Source organism: Corvus brachyrhynchos, unplaced genomic scaffold (genome assembly GCF_000691975.1).
Source record: "Corvus brachyrhynchos isolate BGI_N302 unplaced genomic scaffold, ASM69197v1 scaffold1, whole genome shotgun sequence".
In the NCBI taxonomy this organism is placed as follows: domain Eukaryota; kingdom Metazoa; phylum Chordata; class Aves; order Passeriformes; family Corvidae; genus Corvus; species Corvus brachyrhynchos.
In genome coordinates, this window is record NW_008237222.1 from 2974005 (window position 1) to 2999316 (window position 25312).

A 25312-nucleotide genomic window follows, 5' to 3' on the forward strand; every position below is an offset into this window, starting at 1 on the left:
CATGATCCTTATTACAGTAATACATGACTATACCTTTAGACTATTTTAAAATACCTTTTTTTTTTTTTTTTTTTTTTTAAGCAAGAGGATTATCTGACACACTCCATAATGAAACAACAAATCTGAACAGACAACTGGATTTTAAGCTTAAAGAACTACAGTAAAATATTTTTGTAAGGTGACCTGACGGGAGAGTGGAAAGGAAAGGAGATGCTCTGGTGCTGCACAGAGCACTGCTGGAATGGGTTTCCAGATGAAAGACTGCAAAGAACATTATTTTTCTACAGAATTTCCCAATGCCTTTATTAACTGTCCCTTGCAGAAATAGCTGCCACCATGAAGCTGTTTTCCATGTGAGATGAGGAGACAATAATTTGTAAGGGCAGCAGAAAAGCAGAACCATCCCCATTGCTGCATTTCCACTGCTGTGCTGGGCTGTCACCAGTTGCACAGTGTTCAGCATGAGAAAAGGAGCTGCTGCTTTTCCTCTGATAAAAATAGTGAACAAACCAAGCCACAAAGCTAAAAGTGCATTTTTTTTTAAAGGGAATGGTTCTAATGCATTTACTTAGTTTGTTACATTTTTAAGTTACCATTTTGGGCTTGAGTGTATTCTGAGATGGAATTTTACATTAAAATGCCTTAACTTGCTTCACAAATCAGTAATGCAGCTTTTCCATTACTTTATGCTGTTTACCCATAACTGAACTAAAAAGCAGAAATGAAGCTAATTACCAGATACTGGTTAAAAAAAAAAATTCAAGCTATTTTGCACCTGAAACCACAACACCAGGGTACGTTAGTAGCAAGAAAAGGAAAAACAGACCAGAAATGTGTAAAGTACTACCTAACAGCACCAATATTTCACAAAAGTACAGGAAACCATTTTTATTTCATGCAATGTGTGTCTGTGTTCATGCCTGGAGTTTCTTTAGAAAGGATGTTTACTGGATTCCAAAAGAATACAGTGTAGCACATGTCCTGGGTGCAACTGGTGGTTGAAAAAAGCATGGTGTTATGGCAGTACCACTTCCAGCTCCATTGCATGGAAAGATCCCCCCCCTTCTCCCCCATCGCAAGAATTTGCAACTAAGTTAATAGAAAATTCATTTTCAGCAACAGAATGCTTGGGATTGGCTTTGCATTACAAATGCCCACAGTGACAGCAAAGCTGTGGTTAAAGCTGGCTGACCTCAGCCACTACAGTGGAAAAATAAACTTATTTGGCGGTGGGGAGCTGGGATAAGGGCTTCTGTGAGAAGGAGGAAGAGCAGTAATAACCAAAGCTAAGGAAGGAATAATGGAGGATATTACATGAACATTTCCTTTTTGTTTTCCCTAAAGGCTTACAATCCTGTAGAGGGCTGAAAATAAAATACCCCTCTACTACAGCTCTTTTTTCAGAACCCACGAATGCAACACTTGTTGTAGTAATTCACATTTTTGTCCTTACAGCCTCAGCTCTGGCCTCAGTCCCACTGAGAACAGCTGAAGGCAACAGCAGTTTTATGAGCTCTGCAGCATCACACATGATGGGACAGTGGCATTTGTCCCCTCCTAAGTACTCATTTTAGAAAACTGGTAAAGCACAACTGGCCTTAATGCTCTGGTCTAAAACACCCGTTATGTGGGGGCCACTCAGCAGTTAAGTGGATAGAACCTGCTTTCCTCTACAAACAGTGCAAATCACACATATCTTCACATCACTGGAACAAACATGACAATAGTTTGGGGGATATCATTAAAAAACAAAAAACATTTGAGGTTTGTTGGTTTTGGTCTGGGGTTTTCTTTCTGTTTTTCAGTAAGCTCTCACATGACATCGTGCCCAAACTGAGCGAGATATGTGCTGCTAAGGGCAAAATCACTTTGTAGGGTCTTGAAGTTATCCCACAAACAGCAACAGAAACTAAGGAAACACCTATTTTGGCTTATGGAAGAGAAATCCAAACACACTGAGCAATAGGAACATCCTGCCTCTCATGTCCCATACTCAACTGCCCTCTAGCAGGTGGAGAAGGATCAGTCCAGCTATTCATGCACAAATTGTGTGTTTCTTACAAAGAGTTGCTACAAGTCCAGTTGTCTACCCAGCACCTATAATGAGTTTGGATTGTTTTTACTTAAAGTTTACCTTAATTACTTCCTTTTTTGTAATGGTTTACTATGGGATAAAATCAAGAACTTTATATTGATTTATTTCTATTCAGATGTATTTGTAGGGTCTACATTATATTCACCCGAGTTCCTATATATTTGAAGGCCCATGGCATGGAACCACTGAAGGAAAACTTGGCTCAAGTAGGATCCAAACTGCCGTGTGCAGATTCCTCTCGCTGTCACACCTCAGGTTAAACATAATAGAACCCACAGTTTTCATGTCTGTCATCTTAAATGTTGTGAATGCCTGGGAACAGAACCAAGAACTGCTGAATAGGAAAGAAACAAGAGAGGCAGTAATTGCTACAGCTTGGTTATGAAGAGTTTTCTGAAGTATAGTATTTCTTTGGTTTAGTATTTTTTGTTTAAAGAACATTTTCAGAGCAGGCCTATTAAAACAATTCATGTTTGGTTTAGGTGGAAAGATGAGTAGCCTTTTGAAATACATCCTTAAACTCTTTTGCCTGAGCTCTCAGTACTACAGAGGACTTCTCTCTTTATAGCACTGTCTTTGTTCCAACGTGCCTCCACTGCAGCTGTGGGTAACCTCAGCTCTAAACAGGTGTCCCACAGGTACAAGAGTGGAGACAGCAGTGAGTGGAAGTGGCTGCATCTTCCCAAAAATAGAGCAACCGAAGTTGCCTGCAGCCTTCCCTTGAGCCCTCTCCTGCTCTCCTAAGGAAGTGTAAGGAAGTCCTCACACTTCCCAAGCAGCCACTGAATACTTCCCACTTGAAGCAAGATGTTTGCCACTCACCACCTCCCATGTCAGTTCTTCCATCTTGCCTTTGCCTATTTTTGAGTGTTCCTTTCTCTGCTTTCCTTTCTTCTGCCTTTTCTCCATGTGCGTTTACTGGTTTCCTGTTACTGTTTCCTCCACCCTATGTTCCATAATTCCAAAAAAAAGAAGATATTATAAGAATTACGGAAATTTTAAGAATTGCCAATTGTCATCATGCTAAGACCTTACACTTTCTGTTGTTTTGTTTTAAACAGAGGGGGAAGAGAACACGTGTTCCATGCTTTTTTTCTCCTTTACTTTCCAAAGAAGTAGTGAATTGGCTGGATTGCTGATCTCACAGTAAACTAAAAAAGAGATCAAGGTATTAAGGTTATGACTTGTTTGCTGTTAGTAAACTGAGAAAAGGATGGTGAGTGTTCTAGCATCAAATTCACTGAGAAAAACACCTCAGATGCAAATGATTTTGGCAAGGAAACCTATTGTGGCTTTTATGCATATTAGACACCTAAAACTATTCTATTTTTATTTCTAAAATGAGATATGCAGAATTCAAGTCTGAAGTCAAAGTCAAGTGAAGAGCAGAAGCCAGGGCCAACAAAATAAATGGGCTTCGTGTAACCACCCAACAGTGAGTGGTGTGAAGAATGACAGCAGGCTTTGGCAAGCACATGGATCTATCCACATGAGCAGAAATCAAATGCTGCTAAAAATTTTAGAAAAACAGAGCAGATTGCAAGGAAGCATTAAAAAACCCAGTAAGAACAAAAAAGCACACAAATGCAATGCAACTAGGGGTGTTTACACCACTGATGTGGCAATTCATTTTGTGACTTGCAGTCTTACTTCCCTTTCTGTAGAGTCTACAGGATGCTCCACTTTGTTCAAGACTACTGCCTACAGCTTAACAGAATTCAAAACAAAAAACACTTTCAGGATTAAGGCTGGTCACATCTCTGACACTGAAAATGACACAGGGAACATGTCACCTTGCCTAATTAAATGCTGTATTTGAAGCCAACATCCTTTTCTTGTCACACTCTTACACTTTGCCCAGCACACCCAGCCTGGGCTCTGAGCAGCATTCTGAGGCAGGGAAGCTGCTTGGGGCCAGCTCCAGGGCGCTGGGTCTCTTGGCAAACTGGCAGCTCAAACAGTGGGGCTGAGGTGGTTTAGGCAGCAGCTTAGAGAAGGGGATCATAGTTTTAAACTAAGCCACTCCTGAATGCTATCAAAATCCTGCTCTTGGTACTGAAGCCCTTTATTTTGGTCGTGTTCTAGACTGAGGAGGTGTCTCACCTGCAGTGTACCTGCTTTCTGATGGCAAAATTCCAGGCCAGCATTAACCTGACTGGTAGAAAGTTCAGTTATGCTGAAATGAATCTTGCTAACACTGAAACCCTGATACAGAGCAAAGTAAGAAGCTGCTCTGAATGTGTGCTTTTCCTCAGCTGTCACCAAGTGATAAAATAGCCTTAATTTTCTGAAATCCTATCCTTTAGTTTCACAGCATTTCTTGCTTTCCCTAGCAAAATCAGAAAGTCATATATGCTGACTGCCTTCTTGAGAATTTAAAAAAAAAAGATTTCAAGTCTAAATGATTCAACATATTTGGGTAATTTGCTCTCTCTGACCTAATTCCCAACTGTGTTCCTCGGTTCCTGCATTATGTCAACTTTCAGTTCTAAATGCATTTATTTTTAGTATTTCCTTGCTCCTAGGAGCTGGATTTTCCTTATTCTCTTTTTTCTAAGTATGCTTAATAGCTTTCAAGGGCATATTTATTTTTTTAAGTGAAATGTAATTTTATTTTAATTGACTCAGTTTTCTAGTTAATTTCTTTTATTACCAAAAATATTGCTGACTAAAGATCCCAAAGATGTATGTTTGCTGCTAACCAAAACCACAAGCTATAGTACAAAATCATCCACTAGTGATTAAATTATACAAAGAACTTTTGCCTCCCCTTCCCTGTTGCTGTATAACCCCAGAATAGGCTTTCTCCAGCTTCAGGCAGAGCCTTCCTGCTCTCAGTTCTCTCTGATGCTTCCAGATGAAAGGCTTTCACTAGTCTCTCCACATTCCAGCTTCTTTCCTGACCTATCCTACGGGGTTCTGTCATCCTTTGATTTCTCCGTGGAGCATCCAGCCTCGAGCTCCCACTGCCTATCAGAACAGGCAGCCTGTTCCCATGTGCACATGCGTCAAGCATGGGTGGCAACAATTAGCAAGTTACTACAGTAGCATTTAATGTAAACAGTAAATGAGGCACGGTAGCAAGCACCATCACAGACAAAAAGACAAAAACCACCACAAAGCTGCCAACTTGGACCATGCTGACAGCCAGCTCTTCACTTCAGCAGAGAATCACAGCTACATTATGTTCCAAACTGCAACTGAGGCTCTGCTACTCTTCTCCTCAACATTTGTGATAATTCCCAGCTGGCTGCCACCATTTTACCTGGCAAACCATGGAGCAGTTTCACCAGGGAAAACACTAGCTACCAATTTGGGCTGCAAGAGGAGGAACAATGCTGGCAGTTCAGTTTTTGAAGAGCTCCTCAGCTTCCAGCTCCCATCCCAGCCCTTTACAGTAGCAGTGAGGTTCGGAAGAGAGTGAAGAAGCAGGGAGACCTGGAGGCTCAGCCTCTCCCACTGCAGCTCTCAGCCTCGCCCCTCTCAGAGCAGCCCTGCTGCAATTCACCTGCCCCTTTCTTCTCATCCTTCAGCTCTGGAGTGGCCTTTGGGATTCCTCAGGGGAAAAGCACCAATGGACAAATTATCAGTGGAGAGGCACAACATTAATGAAGGGTGTAGGGGGAGGGAGGAGAAGAGAAGAGGACCAGCAACAGGGATTCCAGGAAAAAACCCTCTTGATCCACATACCTCCTTCACTGGGTGAAGGCCTACAGAAGAGCTCACTGAGCCTAGGATTTTGAGGGGAAAACTCAGAGACAGAAAAATACGGACTTTGATCTGACAGTCTGAGTAGGACAGACTGTGAGGGAGCTCTTAACAGTCATCCATCTCGATCCAATGAAAGGCAACTTTAAAATAGAGGCAGGACAGATCTTACTTCAAGTCCGAAAGTCCTGCACAGATGTGTTTAATAAGGGATAGAATCACAGCCATCAAAGAGCACACTGCAAACCATTTCTCTGGTAAAGAGAAGATATAAACACCAGAGACTAATTTTCATGTACAACAGAGACAGGAAACAAGGTTATGAGATACATCAGGTCTAATCACAACTCTCATATGCAATTCCCCTAAACTCAAAAACATTACTGGCAAGATCTCCCTGTACACTCATGACCAAATCCTTAGAGTTTTTGCTCCTGTAGAATAGCAGCTGCATGACTGGCAAGACTTTGCTAAGAACCATCATGCTGAGAAACCTGATAACCGTTTAGTTCATCAACTTCTTTAAAATAAATATTTGTTATAGCTTGATATATAAAATATATTACCTAAGACAGTTGGGTAACTAGTTTTGTATAGCACATAAAAAGGAGAGCACAGAAGTTTGGCTCTGTAACTGTTCTCTTCTACCTGCAAGCCCTCCCATTCCCTCTGTAACCAACATGCACACAAGAAGAGATGAGGTTTATTTCTTTTTCATCTGGCATAAGAAAACGCAGGAGATGAATAACAGTGAAGCCTATTGACTGACCTAAACAAGTGCCACTGTCAAAGCAACGCTGGCTTGCACAGAAAGAGAGCTTTCTGTTCACAGCAGAATGCCACAATGAGAGCAGTGCTGATAATTAGTGACTTTTGATCCCTGCTATGTTGCATGAATATGAACTGTCTGTAATGCTTCTCTATGACATGATTTAGACAAACAGCTAATGAAATCTTCCTCACTTGTACCCAAAAACACAGCTTTGTTCAGGTGTTTATCACCATGGAAATGTCTTTCCAACTTAGAATCTCAGTTACGTTGCAGGATAGAATAAATGCTTGAGGTGACAGCAGGTCCATTCAAGGAAGCAGACGATTGGACATTTTTTACAATCAGAAGAGAAATCTGAATAGAGACATCTCCCAGCTAGTCCTAACTCTGTTAAAAAGTTCAAATGTATAAAATATAATGCTTGCAAAGTTCTCTCTGAATCTCCCCTATGATGCTGAGAAAATAAAATCAATTCATATTGCTCTGAAATTCTATTTTTGCCACTGGTGACATCCCAAGCTTTATCAACAAGAAGACTACAAAATCCTCACCCTGGTCCTCATTTCCAGCAGAGAGGCTCACAGCCCAGTCAAGTAACACAGCAATAATCTCTCTTCCACTGAGAATACTTTTATTCACAAGGCAAAAATTGGGAGTTAGACTTTTAGGTAGTGGGCAAGGCACTCGCGAAGTGAGCAAATCTATTTTTGCTCATAGAACTAATTTAATGTTTAAGTGCAACAAAAACACTAAATTAGCCATGAAGATCATGCATATCCAACGGCTTTCACCAGACATGACTGTGACCCAGGCCTCTAAATACGGAAATATTTCAGTCATAAGGAATCAACTCTATTATTTTCTGCTTCATCAGATATGATGTTTCCTTTTGACCAGCCATAGAAATATAATTTCCATTATAATAATTAAACATTTATTAAAATACTATATATTTAAGAGTTAATATATGGTCTCTCCCAGTAATAAAATATGGAATACTCTTTTAATCTATGCTATTTAGACCTCAAAACTTAAAGGAAAAACATTCATGCTGAAAATAGATCAATGTACAGCACTAGGTCAGAAATAGCATCTCTCGATTAAAACCCCAAGAACTTGCTGTGAAACTGTACATTGATTAACAATTCACTTTTTCCTTTCATCCACATATTTCATTTTCAACATCTGGCAGTGAGTGGAATACAAACCCAGATTATCTGACACTGAAGCCAACCTAGCCTCACAGTGTGTTTGTGACAGTCCATCCTTCTGGCAGACTCCAGGTCCTGTCTGTCAGAGACAGATTGCTCTGTGTCTTGGGTCATTTCTTACGCATGCAGGGCACAGTAGAATGTCACATTGCAATCCTGGGTTATTTCATGCCTGGTACTTCATGCAGTGTCCTCTTTGCAAGTCTCCATGTCTCCCTCAATGAGGCATATGCACACACTTCCAAACAAATAAGCTGTGTTTTCAAAAAAGATATTAAATATGAAATATAGAAGACTACAATGTTGTTAAAAGAAATGCGTAACACAGCCAAAATAAATTTCCATTAAAAGTATGATGTTCTGAACATTCATGTCAACGTTTTAACTTATTAAATCTTAGCTGTTCACATTAACATTTGGGATATTTATTTTGTCACAAATATCTTTTTCTCTATGTACAAACAGGAAAGCAAGCACACAGATAAAAGGCTGGAGGCTGAACTTGAGCTTTACGTTGTTATGTAGTGTCCATGTCCAGTGGTGTGTAGAGTTTGGCAGCAATGGCAAGGACACCTACCTGCAGTCGTCCCCTCCAGCACTGACCACGTATCTGTCTCCACTTGTGAATCGAATATTAGTTAAGTGAGCAGAGTGACCTAAAAATCGTTTATGTTTTGCCTGAAAAAAACCCAAACAACAGAATGAGAAAGTCTAAATATTCTGTACCCTCCTAAATCAAACAAGGCATGCATGTTTTTATCTATCTTTTTATTGCATCACAGATTTGTAATATTTGAAAGTTATATAGGTTATCAAATGTGAAAGATCTCCTGAAGAAGAACTACTATTTAGCTGCAATGTAGATTAAATTGTCAGGCAATAAGAGAGCACTTGCAAATTGGGAACAAAGCTCAAGCTAACACAACAATATGAAATACATCTTGTCACATGATTAACTTCTACGTTTTGTGTAAAATTCCTCACACTGAAAAAAAAAATATTTACCCTGTGCAGTCTCAAATCTTGAAAATTAACAGTGAAAACAAATAAAAAAACATTATAAATATGAATTATAAAAAACAGTGAAACAATTTAACAGTGTTGGTGAAAAATCTGTAAACTCTTCATCCATAAAAATACACAGATGGGACTAAAATCACCAGCTATCTTCCTCATTTGTCAAATGGATCAGAGGTGGAAATTACTAAGGGCTTTGAGATTTTCAGTAGGCAGGCATTATGCTACAGCAGACTGGCAGACAATAGCAAGACCTACAAGAGGTTACAGCAAGAGCTTGTGCAGAAAATGGTAGGGAAACTCTGAGGTGGAGCATGTGTATGAGACTATAGAGCTAATGCTACACAGAGTATAAAGCTACAAATTTAGAGAGAAAATATTTCCATCATATGTCTTCTAGAGAAATAACCAAGGTCCTAATACCAACAGTACTTGTTGTTATAACCATGAAAAAACAAGTTCTTACAAATTTTTCAGGACATGGGAAGTCAAACAGTTTGACCATGCCAAAATCATCGCCTGTTACAAGATTGATTCCCGAGTGAGAGACACAAGCACAGTTCACATCAGCTTTTTCAGCATGCCTGGACCAGATTCCAATTACTTCATCCCCTAGAACACTGAAACAGAAGAGCAAGAAATTCTTTTGAAAACCACTGCAAAAACAAGAGTCAGGAAATAGAAAGCAGATCTCATATTGTAACTGGTTCTATAAAAATGCAATGTTTTCATTTTATTCTCACACATGCACATCTTATATAGCTTTTATTCTGTAATTAATTTTTGCATCATTCCATAATTGCTTCTGAAACTGATTCAGTGATGTAATTCCCAAAATATTGTGGCCCATGGCAATGTGAGAGAACCAGAGGTGAAATCAATAATACGTCTATTGTCCAGTGAGGCATTTGCAAAAAAAAAGAAAAACAAAAAAGGATAAAGAAAGGACAATTAGAGAGAGAACATCATAGCATAAGCCTTAGATGAATAAGCTTCAGATTTTGGAAAACAAAAAATTTTATATTCTCTATTGCATATAACTATGTTCTGTTGATTCTTTAATATTTTGGTATCAATCTAAAGAAAAGTATCTCTGAGTCCAGTGAAGATTCTTCATTATAATCAGAGAGAGAAAAACTGTCCTAAACAGAAAACACTATTATTTTTAGATTTCAGAAAAGTTCCTTCACAAAGCCTTGTAAAAAGGCTCTTACTCAGCTCTGCTTACAATGTATATGCTTACAATGTATAAGCATACTCCCACGAATGCACAGACACAAGAAGTTTGTCATTTGTTAATAGGTGAATGATTTGGGAATTTTTCTGTGATTCTTTCCCCCCCCAATTCAGGGCACAGTACACTACATGCAGAAAGGCATGGTTTACATCAGACATACTGAATTGGGTCAGAAAATACCAGTTTCTTGGTTTTGTCTCAAAAAGGTGACAAAAATCGATTACCCAAACAAAAAACAGAAATCTATCAAAATGAGCCTTGCAGAGCCCTCTAAAAGCTTACAGTTTTAGTTGTGTACTGCAGCAAATAGGCAGGATTATTATTGTTTAAAGTGGTTCATATGTGGAAAAGTTTCAAATATTTATTCTCAATTTTTGTCTGAGGGTGATAATTAGAGGACAGTAATTGAAAGCAGGCAACAGAGACTGAAATAAGGCACAGAAAGCCAGATCTGCATAGAATAGAAAACAAATTATTTAACTGTGAAATAAGAATAAAATATTATTATATTCATATTATACTTTTATTTATATATACATTTTTATCTAATTTATACATAAATTATACATTTATGTGTGTATATATTATACTTCATGTAATATCTTGAAAGAAATATAATAACTTTAAGGTATTTAAAAGTACTTTTGTATGCCTTTTAATATGCAAATGTTAATAGCAACTTATACAGATACCATTAGTGTAGTACTGTAAATAAACTTGAATTACCCCAGTCATGTATTGGGTTACCATGTTTTGATATATTTTAATTGTCCCTGTACTCTCATCACTATTTTGAAGAATAGTGCACTATTCCAGATAATTTGCAGAGTGCAGTGAAACAAATACTGAGGCTGCTAGAGTTGTATCAAAGGAGCTAGAGATACCCAGTGAGTACAAGGACACACGTGAGAGATCAGTTTTATCAGATTCCTCAGGGGTCAAGCAGCTCCCCTCTGCTGAGGGGTCTGCTCTGTACTGCCTTTTGCTGTGCTGCACTTAGGGGAGCTGCTGCCAGAGCAGATGGGTGTGTTAAAAGAAAATACCTGACTGAAGGGATCAAATCTGCTTTTAAATAGCGTGCTTTCTGGAAGTTCCAGGTGTTCTAACAGCTGTAAATATGTGAACCATTTACCTTGTCCAAGTAGCCCATGTTATTCTGTCAATCACAGCCTGGTCCACAAGCTGCTTTCCTGAAGGCACTTCATACACTTGCCTTTTGTAAGACCCCGTAGAGACCTTTGAGGTGACCACAGAGAATTTACAATACATTAGCTTGTTTCAAAAGATGAAAGTATAATTCCAGAGGGCTTTGGAAAGCATTTGTGTGACAGTTACTTCCTAAAGTAACTTAGCTATGAAGAAAACTTAGTCAATGAGTTGAAAATACTCAAAAAATCTACACAAGCATAAAGCAATAGTGAGAAAGCATAAGAAATCTTAACATTTAAATGTCAAATTAATAAAAAGTAACTGAAACAACTCACATTCTGCACATAAGTGTGTTAGTGTGTGGGTATACACAAATAAGGCAAAATAAATTCCTATCTTGAAAACTGACACGAAGGTGCTCCTCTTAGGCTGTAACTGTTGATTTGATGATAAGAGAAGCTTATTTCTCCACTCAGATGCAAATAAAATACAGAAAGCATATTATATATACTTTTTTTTTTATTTTAAGAAATGTCTTAAGCCCTCCTATAGTTGGAAGTTGCAACACCATAATTTTGGTGCTGCTCCACAAAGATAAGCACTAAAAAGACATGTAATACCTTCGTGCTGGTCAGGGAGATGAAGAATTCATAGATCCCCAGGCCCTGCAGAATGACAGACTGTACTCCCTCCTCCTTTAAGACAGCCCATCATCATCAGAGGTAGAAAGGCAGAGACACATCACAGGGGGTTTGAAATCTGTCTCTCATTTCTTTGCTTATTTTCTGTATTTAATCTCCAGGAAAACTATTCAAAACTAAAGGCATCCACTTAGCACTACAGCAAAGTAAGTCTAGTGACAGCAACAAACTCCAACACTTAGTTACAAAAGTTAAAAGTCGTCAAAGGAGAATACTTGCAGAGTATCTGTCATGAGCATGTTTTCCATTCAGTACCTTGAACAATTAATGACTGATACCTGGAGATAAGAGCTATCAGCAGAGAAGTCCATCTGGATTACAAAACTTGGGATATCTTTGCAATAGCTGATTCGATTTAGTGTCGGGCCCAAAGTCAGATCATAAAAATCCACTGCATTCTCACTGGAACCAACTGCTAGGTAACGAGAGTCTGGGCTAAACCTGAACAGATAAAAGGGTGTCATGAACACAGGTTGGCACTTACAACAGATTATAATATTTGAGAAGTACAGGTAAATTTGCATTTCAAGTATCTGCTATCCAGAACTAGAGGGAAGCAGAGTATTTAGTCTGCTAAGCAAAATAACTTTTGAAATTAAATTTTCAGGGAATGCACATCCAGCAGAAGGTAGCAATAACTTTGGTACAGAATACACATAAAAGTGAACTGGGAACATCTCTTGGATAACTCTGTTCATTATCTGATTTCATGACCATCTCATGCTCTAACAACTTGTGACAGACCCCTGATGACTCTGACACCCTGATGCTATACTTACAAGGTTTAAAACTAGAAAACTGAAGTGCTGTAACCGAAGAAAAGTCAGAACTTCTAGATGAAATGTGCTGAATAAAAAAATGTAAAGCAAACCTTTTGTTTGCCCAATGTATCTTTGCACACTGGTTTCTTTCCTCCAGTTTTCCTTTCTAGTGTTGAAACTCAGTAGCTTCCTGAGCTGAACAAATTCCTCACTGCCCCTTCTCTGTTACTGGGGAAGTTTTACTTCAGTTCTCTCTGAAACATACCTTGGGACAGCTTTCCAATTCCAGCAACCCCCTAACTCCTAGCAGAGCTCTCCTGCAAGGTCTCTGTTTGCTTATATTTCTCTCTCATTCCACTTTGCTCTCCAAAACTTTCCTTAGCTGATCATGACCAATTTATCTCACAGAAGGAACGGTCTGTTCCTCCGCTCAGGAAACAGAAGCGAAATTTTACTCCTAACTCCTTTCTAACAAACACAACAAAGAGCAAACTGACAGACTGGCATTTCCATTATCTCTCACAACCCAGTCTTCACTTCTAAGCTTCTGATCTCACTTTACCTCCTACGAATCCCTTTCCTCGAGCGTGTCGACCACACCACATGCTCGGTGCTGTCACTGGCAAAGCTGCTGAGGGCACTCGCTCCCACTGTCCCTGCTGCCACCAAGATGTCAAACAGCACCGGTCCCCACACCAGCCCCCGGGGAACACCACTTGTCACTGGTGTCCACACCACCAGTTGTTTTGGCTGATGCCATCTCTTATCTTCATGTACCACCTCCTCCTTTTTTATTCCTGGTATCGGAGTAATCACACAAATTCCACAATTTACTCGTTGATTCTAGCCCTCTAAAATATCATTGCAATGCTCCTCAGAACACTGAATTGTATTTTTAAAAACCAAAATATTAGAGATTTCTAGCATACTACAACAGAAAAGGCATTATATTTTCTGACCTGATATCTTGGATTGCTGATCTTCTGTCCCTTTTTTTCCCCCAAATTTTTAGAGAGGTCACAAGCAGGATAATAAATTCTCCATTTTTCATGCCAATAGCTACCATATCACCTTCTGGGCTGTAACAAACAGTACGAGCTGCATGTCCTAAGCTGACTTTGTTCAGCATCTTCTGTGAAGAAATAAAAACCCAGAATAGTAACTGTTACTATTTGTCCATATTTTAAAAGCATCTTATGCTAATAGTCTGTAAACAGGCTAACAACACCAGATGGATTATCTTCAGAATACAATAAAAAACAAATTTCAAGTCTGCAACACCATCAAAAGGCTATTTTTTTTACCTAAACAAGTGTTCTCCAATACCTACCTTTTCAGCAATATCCCAGAGTCTTACTGTGCCATCTTCTGCAGCAGAAAGGAAAAAATCTCTGGACGGATGCGTTGCCAGGCCCCAGATTGGTCCATCCATATGACCATTAATTAGAATGTTACATGCTGCATTTTTCTCTCCAACTTCAATTATTTCAGCATTTCGTGTCCCGACGAGAATTTTCCCCTTGAACAATAGTGAAATTATCTCTGATAAAATATATTAACCTCTCACGATGAACAGTAATTAAAATATAATCTAGAGCTGTAGTTCTGTCAAGGAAGTTTGCTTAAGTCAAGTTATTAAATAATCAAAGAAAACTTATTTTTTAAACTCCTCTGATTTATTAAAGTACAAAGCTCTGTAGAAATCATGATGCTAGTTGAGTTACTGCTTGTCATTTGATATTTGATATCTAAAGTGTGGAAAGAAAATGGAAAAGAAATCTTTAATTAGTCTTTAATAAAAATATATAGGGAGTATTATCCCAACAAAGAGTGAGATCCCACAAAGTAGATGTTTTTCTGCCACAATATCAGTTGCAGTTCTAGCTTAGCCTTTAATTTCAAATACTAACTACAAGAGAAAGCAGAACTAATTTATTTGGTATTAGAGATCAACCCAAAAATGATAAGCTTTATTTTACAGACAGGCAGCTTTCTTTACCTTGCCTCTACAAACAGAGCGAACACAGTCTGTGATTTGTCCCGTCTCTAGTCTGAAGGCACGACATCGTTTCAGCTCCTGATCCCATAGCTTAACTGCTCCTCCTTCCTTTGAACTATGAAGACATCAGGAAGAACCATGAGCATAACAGCTGGCACAAAAAGGACAATTAACGGAGGAAAGAACTACATTATTTAATGTAATGTACTGCAAATGAGACATTTGAGTATATTTTAAATTGTTAAAGATTCAATTTGACTGAACAGTTGACGTTAACATGCTGAGCCTCACAGCCAAGTAAGACACACCTGATTCCAAGTCCTCACTGTTCTACTTTACAGAACAAGTTGAAAGATGGGTACTGCTAAGATTAGTCTGAATGAGTAGTTTTGAGGGAATTTGTCTAGTCAAAAGAACAGTTAAGTGTGCAAACTGACACCTTAATAATCAGACAGGAGGAGGTTTTCAAATTATAGTTGAGAGAAACAGAAAAGGTATGTGTTTTATTTCTGTGAAATAAATGACTGAAGATTTTCACTTTTGTGAAAACTTTATTATTTTCACTGCTGTAAAATAAACTACACAGATACAGCAGAAAAAACACACAAGAGGTATTAATTATGAAAACACTAAGTATTTCCCTCCCACTTGCAAAAAACCCTGGTATTACAGTACAGAACACATTCAAATAAAAAGTTTCTAAAAAGAAGACAATGTTTACTGAAACAGTGATAAATTGGGCATCTATAGTTGAGCTGGGACATGTCTTATCTGTCTTCAATCTCCCCTAACAAAAATACAGTGTTCCACAATATCGAGCTGCTTGTGTTACAGCTTTGATTACTGAATGATCCCTGACAAAGAACTTCAGAATGTTTGATCACAATTACTGATCTTGTACTACTGTTATTATTATTATTAAAAGAACTACAATAGATTATAAATTGATACTCCTTGCAATAGTATATTCTTTGTTTCCCACAAGCACTGTTTTGACATATGATTGATCATTATACTCAGGAAGAAGATTTTACCAAAACAGGCTGGTGAACTAAGGCAGAAAAAAGCATGTAATCTTCCTAAATGAAAACTTGTTTTGCATACTGTCAATACTTCATTTTCCCACAGGAGATGAATTCTGGGTTCTTATTTTTATTCATTACTATTTGTTTCATGTTAAATACTAATTATCAAGAGCCTCTGAAGCTTAGCAGTACAGAGAACATCCTCCAAATAAAATCACAACAATGTTTATAAATAGCGGAAGGAAATATTTCAAGCACAGAACTAAGTAAGTTTTCAGTTGGGTCTGAAAAGATAAGTGGCCTGTGTCCTGCAAAATGGGGCACTATCATGTCATCAGATGGACTGTATTACAGCTGAAGCATTTTTTTATCATTAGGAAGGCACCAAAAAAAATTAAAATGGTTGAGGAGGTATTTTGCTTGCAACCCCAGAAACAAAGGACCTTGCTGTACCTTAGATTTGAGAGAAGACAGCTTGCCTCTGCCATCATAACTAAGAAGATCTTTCCTTTGAAAGACATCATACTGCTATAAAATGTATCATTCATGTATTTAATCACAACTGTGCAAATTACTTTGGTTAACAACCTCAGTACATCTTCCATGAAAGAAGTAACCAACAAGGACTAGGTAACTTATAAGTGCTTAAAGCTAAATGGGTGTTGGAGCTAGATAATCTATAAGGCCCCTTCCAACCCTAACCATTCAATGATTCTAAATTTCAGGCTAAATGCTTTCTCTTATAATCCACGGGAAAAAGAGCTAGTTGAAGTTCACATGGGGTTATCTGCACTTTGGAGGTGGTGGCTGCTCTTTTTCTTAACACCTATCAGGAATCTGAAAGGGACTACTCTTCTACCTTTAATGCCTCAACTAGTGTTGATAGGATGAATCCAAACCATTTTTAAAGAGTACATGTGCATGCAGAAAACAAAGAAAAGAACACTCACGGCCTTTCTTTGCCTCCTGTAACAATCAAACCATCCCTCAGTGTGGTATACATTGTGAAAACAGGTCCATTGTGAGCTTTGGCCACAATTCGTATCAACACATGGTCTTTCCAAACACAAACATCTCCACTGATAGTACCTGTAAATGTCAAGTTATTCTGAAAAGGGGAAAAATATACTCATCATCTGATTCTGAGTAAGGTAAGAAGAAACACATTCAGAAATAAAGATCATCACCATTTGCATTTAGGCTAAACTGCTTTTATTTGCTGCTGGAGAAGAGGAAACTGTGGAAGAGGCATTAAGGACCTCTAGGGACAAAACAATGAGTTACTATATTCCTTCTTGATGTCTGAAAGATGCTTTCTTGTAGCTTGAAGAAAATCATTGCATTTCTTTTTGCAAGAAGAAATGCAACGACTTAAGCTTCAGCCAAAGGGTTATCTGTGCTTTCAGCCTATCAGGTGTGCAAAAAAGTAGAGTACCACAGTAAGTACTGACATTCTGCACAAGCAGGCAATTTGGACCCCTTGCTATGTATGTTACGCTTGCAGTAATTTTTGTGGTTAAGTGAAGAGACTCGCAGGATTACAGTAACCTGTTCTTTACTTCTGCTTCCTGCTCTTGAAAAGTAATAAAAATAAATGTAATCACCTCTGAAATTTAAGGGCAATTTAGTAGGATTCCAACAGAAACTGGTTATTGAGCAAAACTAACTTAGTAACTTACATGAATCCTCAAATTCAGTATCATGTGTAGTACCACCATGTTTTAAGAGTATCATGTACACGTGTGGCACAAACACTTTCCTTGACTGAAGTGGGTTGATGCTCAACGGCCTTTTTTTTAAGGGTGTGTGGCTCTAATAAAGTAAAAGAGGACTGGAAATGAAGTTGAGAGCAGATCCTCGGATCATGCTCACTAACTGTTGGGCTTTTCCAACTTCTGTTTAGGGACAGCTAAACTAGCTCCTTCTGAGACAAAAACAACATGAGCACTCCCAGAACTGCTCCCTACAGCAGTATGGAGAACACACCAGGTTTGGCTTTATTCAGTTTGCAAAGCATTTCACAAAACCCCTGCAAGCTCTGCATCCTCAAACCTCATACCAAACTTCAGGCCATTCAGCATACAGCCTGATTCTCACACTAAGAATCTGTCTCTTCATAAGAAAGTTTACAGAGGTTTCCCAAACCACTGACTAATGGCTGGGCTGGGCATCAATAAATTATCATTTGGAAAAAATCCTGTTTCTTTGTCAGACCTTCATCTGAATCAGGCAGATATCACTGTGGAAAAAAGATAGTGTGGCAGAAAAAGGAAACCACAGGCCAGTTAGAGTTTCAAAAATCAAAACTTACGGTGTAAATTCAGTCTGGACCAACCAGGCAGATGTTCAAACAGGACAGAAATGCAGGCAATCAAAGCAAAGCACCACTTCACAAAAGATAGCTGTGGCTTTCTGCCCAGCTGAAGAGATGAGTACTGCTCATGCAGAGCAGCTCTGGAAACAGCAGTGAGTGGAACTTAGCAACAAGGCCTGCACATGTCCAAAAACCCCCAAAGCAAAAGAAACCCCTACTGCAGTCGTCTAACAGTGTCCAACATTAATGAATGCCCAGGACAACACTGCTCTCTGATCACCCATGAGCAGATTGCAAAACAATCACCTCTGTGTGGGCATAAAATTAGCCTCATTTCTACTGTTTGGTTCCTGCAGTCTAGATTCAGTTTTGTTTTACCTGGATTACATAACAAGCAGTGTGTTATCCGTTCAAAGCATCTATGTTTGTTTCTCCAGAAACATACAAACCCACAGTCTTTTCTGTTCTAAAGACAGCTAGTACTAGTTCTAACTAGCAGATAACTAATAGGAATGCTAAACTGAGTTTAATAAAACAACTGATATACTCATTAGCAGGTTATAAAAGTCTCTCTGAACTGAATAAAGGCAGAAGGGTAAAAAGATGTTTGTTTTTATGCATTTTCAGATGGTTTGTTGAGGTACGTACCGCTCCAAAAGCTACAGAAAGCATGGTCTGCATGCGGGCATCTTCTATGGAGCTCAGCAGCCCTTTTTTACTGAGGAGAGCTCTTCCAGCCAGTGTCCAGAACCTTACATGTTTAACTCCCACAGAAACAAACTGTGTATCTGAATCTGGCCTGAATTCTGCGACAAATATACGCTGGTTATGACCAGCTCGGCTGGCAATTTTGGCACCTGGCAGAAAGAAAATGGACATTTTGAATTTGCTGAGAAAAATACACATTTCTGATTAAAAAATGTTAACGTAATTTTGACCCATATGAAGATTCCTCAGTCGGGATCCTTAGCTGTTATTCTGAACGTGTATCAACCCTTAAAATGAGCACAGGCATGTTCTGACCACACATCTTTCATCCTACCTAAGATTACATAAATACACATGTGACATTGCATCCATCCCCACAGGATCTATCACACAAGCTGTGAAAGATCACTTTTTATTAACTCAATAGCTGATCTTTAAAATTCTGAGAGTTACTAGTTGATCAACAGCAAACCCCAAAGAGAGAGGAAGTAAACCTCAAAGACTAGAGAACCAGGTCCATAATCTGGGCATGGCTTTGTCAGGCAGAAAGGAGATGAGGAAAGGAGCTCACCAAATCTCTTTAGCCTAAATCTTGAATACAGATCAAAGCTGATCTGAAAACACAGCTTAAGACACCAATTATATAAAATGCACAGAGGATCTGTCCTGGCACCACATTTCTGCAATTTGTAGCTTTTGGGAGTAATTTTAGGAGTATGACAACCTAGTCAGTAATCAGACTTTAGAGAAGAATGAAGTAATAATAATAATAATAATAATAATGACAATTAAAAAAAAAAAGAAAACCGTACATTATTCTAACTGGAAATCAGGGAGCTAACTTGATCTTTACCCAATAGTTTCAAAGGACATATATTTAGCAGTTACTAGAATGGGTAAAGACATCCATCTTGGATCTTGCTGTACAGAGCATGGTGCACAGCATTTATTGTAGCAATTTTTGATCAGCTGATACTTTACTGTTACAATTGCTCTTGACTCAAGCCAATTTATCTCTAGCAATGTAAACACCTTCTACAAGAACAGTCACTTTCCTACCTTCCTGCCACTTCCAAATGGTAATGGTATGTTCGGGATCCAGCCCTACGGACAGCAGCAGTTTGCCAGTGGCACTGAAACTGACTGAGCACACACCCTTGGAATGGTAGCACCGCAGTACGGACAGTGTCTGCTTGTTCATTGCATCCCACACGTGAATAGAAGGAGCTGTAGCTACACAAATATTAAAACATGCCATTAGTATTCATTTTGAAAATGTGTAATAATTTGCTTATTGAAGCGGTTAATACTTTTTAATAAGACAAATAAAATTGCTGTGATCAGATGGGAGAAAAAAAGGAAAGAAAGGAGATTTTGGCCTCCCTTTGGAAACCAATTTATGACAAACAGGATCACTAAGTAGGATAAACAAGTTGGCCTCATTACATTACCAGAGATGAAAACTTTGCTTAACTTGTTATGGGACTTGTGAAGCACAACAGAAGTTCCAACAGCAAGCTGTCTTCTCCTGTTTTTCTCCTAGTAAAGCTTAGGTCAGCATGCTAACTCAAAAACCTTCACAAATAAAGCCGTTCATCAAGAATGTAACTTCTACATGGGGCTTTTGGACAACTGATAGCTACAGAGAAATCAGTTTACAGTGCAAGGCCAAAATCTCCTTTCTACAAAATGGCCATCTGTCTGAAATGCTTGCCCTCTTAGGAGAACATCAGCCAAATCATCAGCTTGCTTATTGATGTAGAAGAACTATGGTATTTAGTTTGTGTTGTTTAGACTGCAAGCTCTCTGCAGTAAAAACTGTCTTTCCATGCTGCTAATGTATGTGATTATCTTTACCATGATGACAGATAGTTTTTTTCCCAAGTGCAATGCTTTCTCAAAGGATCTTGCAATCCATGTATAGTTTACAATCTCTGAACAGCACCTAAGGCATTTCCAGGACAGTAAGATTCTCAAACATCTTCACTTCTGATCTCTAATAAATTTGCCTGCAGAGTCTGGAGGTTACTGGTCCTTGTCATAGACCCAGATTCACATAAACTAAATTCTCTTTCAGATTCATGCTTTGTGTTCCTCATCAGTTAAATCTAGGCCCTCAAAGGCACACATGTGATGGGAAACAGTAGGCACAGGGACTTAGGCAAAATTTCAGCCACATGAAATTCAGTTTGAGCACAATTCCACAGCTGTGGCAAAACAGTCTTAAAAAAAAAATTAGGAAGATTGTTCTAATTTCCCATTGGAATTTTCTCTCATGGCAGCAACATAGTATTATCATTACCTTTTGAGAGGTACTACAGCATAGTATGGACATGCCATTAAAACAGAAAGGGCAGGGGTTGACAGCAACTGTCATGTCCCAAAAATTGTCAGCAAACTCCTTGCTGTCCTTACGGGAAACTGAGAGAAGGGAAAGCTTTCTTATGGCTCTGAACTGTTTTTTACTCTTCAACGCTCCCCTTGGTAAAACTCTGTATTACACTTGACTTGTGCACCAGCCCTATAACCTTGGCCAAAACTTTTCTTTTGGGTGGCAGACAGAAACTCTCACCTAGATTTCCTGAATAAGAACTGACCAAATCTTTCAGAGCAAGACCTGCAAGACAGAGAACATGGACTCTTAGGTCCTTCTACTTGATTAAGTCCTTCTGAAAGTCTCTATCCTGACACTGCATCCTGCCTGTGTACTCAACACTCTCACAGGAGAGATGTTCTAAGGTGTCATCTCCTTCTCTGAGCAGTTAGATAAAGCTACTGTGGGCTGGCAGGACAAAAAAAATCTTCAGTAAGTTGGACCAAATCTACACCCAGTCATTAGGAAACTTTATTTGCCATTTCACCCTATCACAAATATTACTGCTTTGAGAACCCCTGCATCACTGTAGACAACTGAAAATTGGAACTAGAAAAGCAAAAATTGTTGGTAAGAAGGATGCCAAATAGCCATCAATAAATTTTAAGTCAAACTATTCAGCTTTCTAATGAAAACAGGCAGTAGCTTGGATTCCAGACTAATGGTTCCATAAAGAAGAAAAAAGAGTGCTCGTTTCAGGCAGTGACAACAGAATTTAGTAATATACACCAGCTCAAACTGAAGTTGCAGTAGGAAGAAGGCAAGTGAGACAGGGAAAGTGTCCAGGCACCATATGCAGGACTAAAGATGTTCTTTCATATAAATATCCATATCACCATTGCTTTTTTAAATACAGATAAAAGGTGCCTATATTCTTCCTCCCATCCTTAGAGCAAGCACCATTTGCCATATTTAAGAGAAGTCAACACACATTAAAGATGTCAACGTACATTTGTTCTTACAGAACAAGTTTTAGATCCACATGAAGATTATTACACTTTCTAGTACACATGACCACACATTTATGCATCTCTGAGGATTCTTCACAAGACAATTATGGCTGCTCAACAACGAGCTCAATGGCACATGATGGTGATAAGCTTTTATAATTACAGTTGAAAAAAACAACATATTAATAAAAAATAGCTCAGTCAAGACTGTCAAAATGTCAAAGACCCAAAAGGATATAGAAAAAATTAAACTGACATCAGAACAAGCATTTTGAATCAGTGGTAATAACTGCATGACAATTGCACATAAATGTGAAAGGTGATTAGTTTTTTCACTCAGTCACCTAGGCCTCCTCAATGAAATTTACTTTAGAAATGCATGTTTAAAATTACACTCAATTGAAGGTCTAAACTAAATGTTGTCAGCCCCAACATGTCTACAAAACTGGCAAGCATACACAGGAATGCTACAGTAGCAGTATGTATTAAAACTCACTAATCACTAATCAGCAAGGGAATATGCTTCAACAAGAGCAGTTTTTCAGTGTGTTCTAATATTTTTAATTTTTCTATATTTACAGTATGCTGAGCTGTTTTGACTTATATTCATGCTGACAGTAATATGACTGACACGGGGTTTAATAAACTAAAAATGAATTCACATCACTATAAAGCTCTATAAAGCTGCAGATGGCTGCTAGATAGACTAACTACACCTGAAGATGTTAAAATTTCATTTCCCTTACCTGACATATCTGCTGAGTCTCCTGTAATGGAAAAGCAGCAGAAAAATAATTAGATCAGAAATAGGATAAGTGCTAAAGAAAATATATGCCACATTCAGTGTAATTTCTTAATACACACCCTGATGTCATCTTTTTGCATTGCAGCAGCACCAATACGGCTATTAAAGATGAGTAATTACTGATAAAAGGAGGTCACATCAGAAATAAATCATAGAATGAATATACTGCATGAATGAATATATTTTGATTTCCATTTTGAGCTACAACACAAAAATCTAGTTCTGGTGTACGTTAGGTCTCTCTCAGCCAAAGTAAATGAAAACATATTTTTTTAATGTCATTGATATTTTAACAAACTAAGTGGGAAAATATGCTAAGAAGCATTTGAGTACCTGAAGATTCAATACATCTTTTGAAGATTTAAATCATGATGGTGATACTATTTGTGCCAACTATATCAGTAAGAAAGTAGCAGCAATTAAGTATGTTCTTTATCGAGTATATACACTCCTTAACATCACTTCAAAATCAAAAAATAAGTGCTGCTTTAAGATATTTCACTTCCTGCTCATTTTTAATTCCCTACTTAAAAGTGTATGTAATTTTTAAGTGTCATCTGCCCCTGATTTGTGTGCCTTGATCCACATTACAAAACAGTTAAAATTGTTCTACTGCTAGTTGATGTAGAAATGATTATGAAAATAAAAAAAAGGATTAAGTCCTGTGTTTTGTCTTGGGTAAGATGAACACTGCAGAAGAAAAGTTTTCACTTTCTTCCCCTACAGAAAGGCAAACAGCGCCAGATTAAGAAATACGATGAAAAAGCAAATTCTTAAAGACATTAAAAGGTTTGTAATTCCTGCAATTGTTCTTTGCAATCAAACCATAGACAAAAATCTGCTGATGATTTTTTCCATTTAAATAATTTCCATTAAAAATTTGTTTAAAATTATGTGAGGCAAGAAACTCACCAAGAAAGAAAGCTATTTTAGCTAAGCAGTTACTATTATCAATGAGTCAATTTTAATGAGACATACACCTAAAAATCCAAAAGACACAGGAAAGCAGGTAATAAACTCTGCAGAACTGACTGTATTTACATGAAACCTCTAAAACAAACCTAAAGAAAAAAAAAATCTATTTTGGCTGAAATCAAATAAGGGGGGTTTTTTGTATTCCATGCACTGAAGAAAATAGGGTTTGAATCTGCTGAGAATCAACGGAAGGTATGAAAACTACAACCAGACTGTAGGGCTACAAAAATCACTCATCTGCAAAATCAAGAAACAGCAATTTCTACCAGCTATGCAAATGAAAAATGGGTTTTTTCTTTTCTTTTCTTTTTTCTTTAACCTGGTTAGTTCATAGATCTTAATGTCATTATGAAATATATATACATTTTCCCTCTAAATCTGAATTTATCTGTAGGGAACACCATGAGAGCTTTGGTTCTGCCTGGAATATTACAACTATATCATATCCAACCACCAAGTAGGTATTATAAATCTACCTGATGAGATAAAACCTACACAAATTGACATGTATTTTAAAAAATGAAGGTTAGCTCTATTCAGCTTCTTTGGAAGGGCTATGACTCTTTGGAAGGTCTAACATAAGCTGATAGTTCAATACAACCAGACTAATTTAATGGGGCTTAAGATTTCTGAAAAAATAGTTTTGATAATACTCCAAACAAAAGATAAGTTTAATCTTTCATGTCTCAATATTTTTGTCAACTTTATTCAATTACACTCAGAGAAACATATAAAGAGGACAGGTAACTGAGTAACACTCATACAAACGGAGATAGCATAATCAAATATTTTTGTGATTTATCATGAATTTACAAGGCCCTGATTGCATGCTCTTATGTTAATTCCTTTTACAAAGAAATACAAACATACCTACTTGGCCAGTTGCCACTATGTTGATAAACTTGGGGTGCTGATTCACAGTGAGGCACAAAATATCATCATTGTGTTCCTGGTAAAATGACTGAGAGCCTAAAAATAAGAAAAAAAAAAAAACAAACCAAACCCTAGTTCAACTTTAATTAAAACATTTATACACAGAGATTTGGCTAATGTTTGAAAAGTTTATAATATTTGTTAGAAAACAGCATTATGGTCATGTTGCGTTTTGAAGTTTAAAACCAGAAAGCAGAAACTCATAATTTTTTATCTTGACTTCAACACACAGCACTCAGTAACTCCGAACTATTCCCTCAAGTTTTCCACATCAAGTTGCTTAACTATTACAGAAACAAATGGCTTTCTGTACTTTTTAAAAGGTCTAAGTTATCTAAAGTAAATGGGTTGTTGGGAATGAATGTGATACAGATGACTGAAAAGTAAACCAAATAAAAATATGAACTTATGCTTCAAAAAAAATTAAATTACAATTACCCCATTGTTCAGCTCTTTTAGTTTCTGTGATCATTTTAACATTCAAATTTCAGAAAGCTAATACCAAAAAACCCAAATCTTTACTTCCTTCAAAGTTTAGTCACCAGGAATATTTCAGTACACTTGTTTGCTTATGCAGC

General features: G+C 37.8%; 1 protein-coding gene across 1 annotated transcript in view; it reads right to left on the reverse strand.

Annotated features, from left to right (window-relative positions):
• Positions 1 to 32: 32 nt before the first annotated feature.
• The window catches only part of EML5 (echinoderm microtubule associated protein like 5), a 114586-nt gene continuing 89306 nt past the window's right edge, over positions 33 to 25312 (reverse strand). Inside the window, exons 34-46 of the mRNA XM_008629819.2 lie at positions 24672 to 24770; positions 22768 to 22788; positions 19757 to 19930; positions 18638 to 18846; positions 16626 to 16783; positions 14651 to 14765; positions 13982 to 14170; positions 13611 to 13783; positions 12169 to 12331; positions 11173 to 11276; positions 9270 to 9423; positions 8364 to 8464; positions 33 to 8040 (exon numbers count right to left, since the gene is read on the reverse strand). Coding sequence (XP_008628041.1) covers positions 8004 to 8040; positions 8364 to 8464; positions 9270 to 9423; positions 11173 to 11276; positions 12169 to 12331; positions 13611 to 13783; positions 13982 to 14170; positions 14651 to 14765; positions 16626 to 16783; positions 18638 to 18846; positions 19757 to 19930; positions 22768 to 22788; positions 24672 to 24770 — 1697 coding nt within the window. The 3' untranslated portion in view covers positions 33 to 8003. The remainder of the gene's footprint in view (positions 8041 to 8363; positions 8465 to 9269; positions 9424 to 11172; positions 11277 to 12168; positions 12332 to 13610; positions 13784 to 13981; positions 14171 to 14650; positions 14766 to 16625; positions 16784 to 18637; positions 18847 to 19756; positions 19931 to 22767; positions 22789 to 24671; positions 24771 to 25312) is intronic.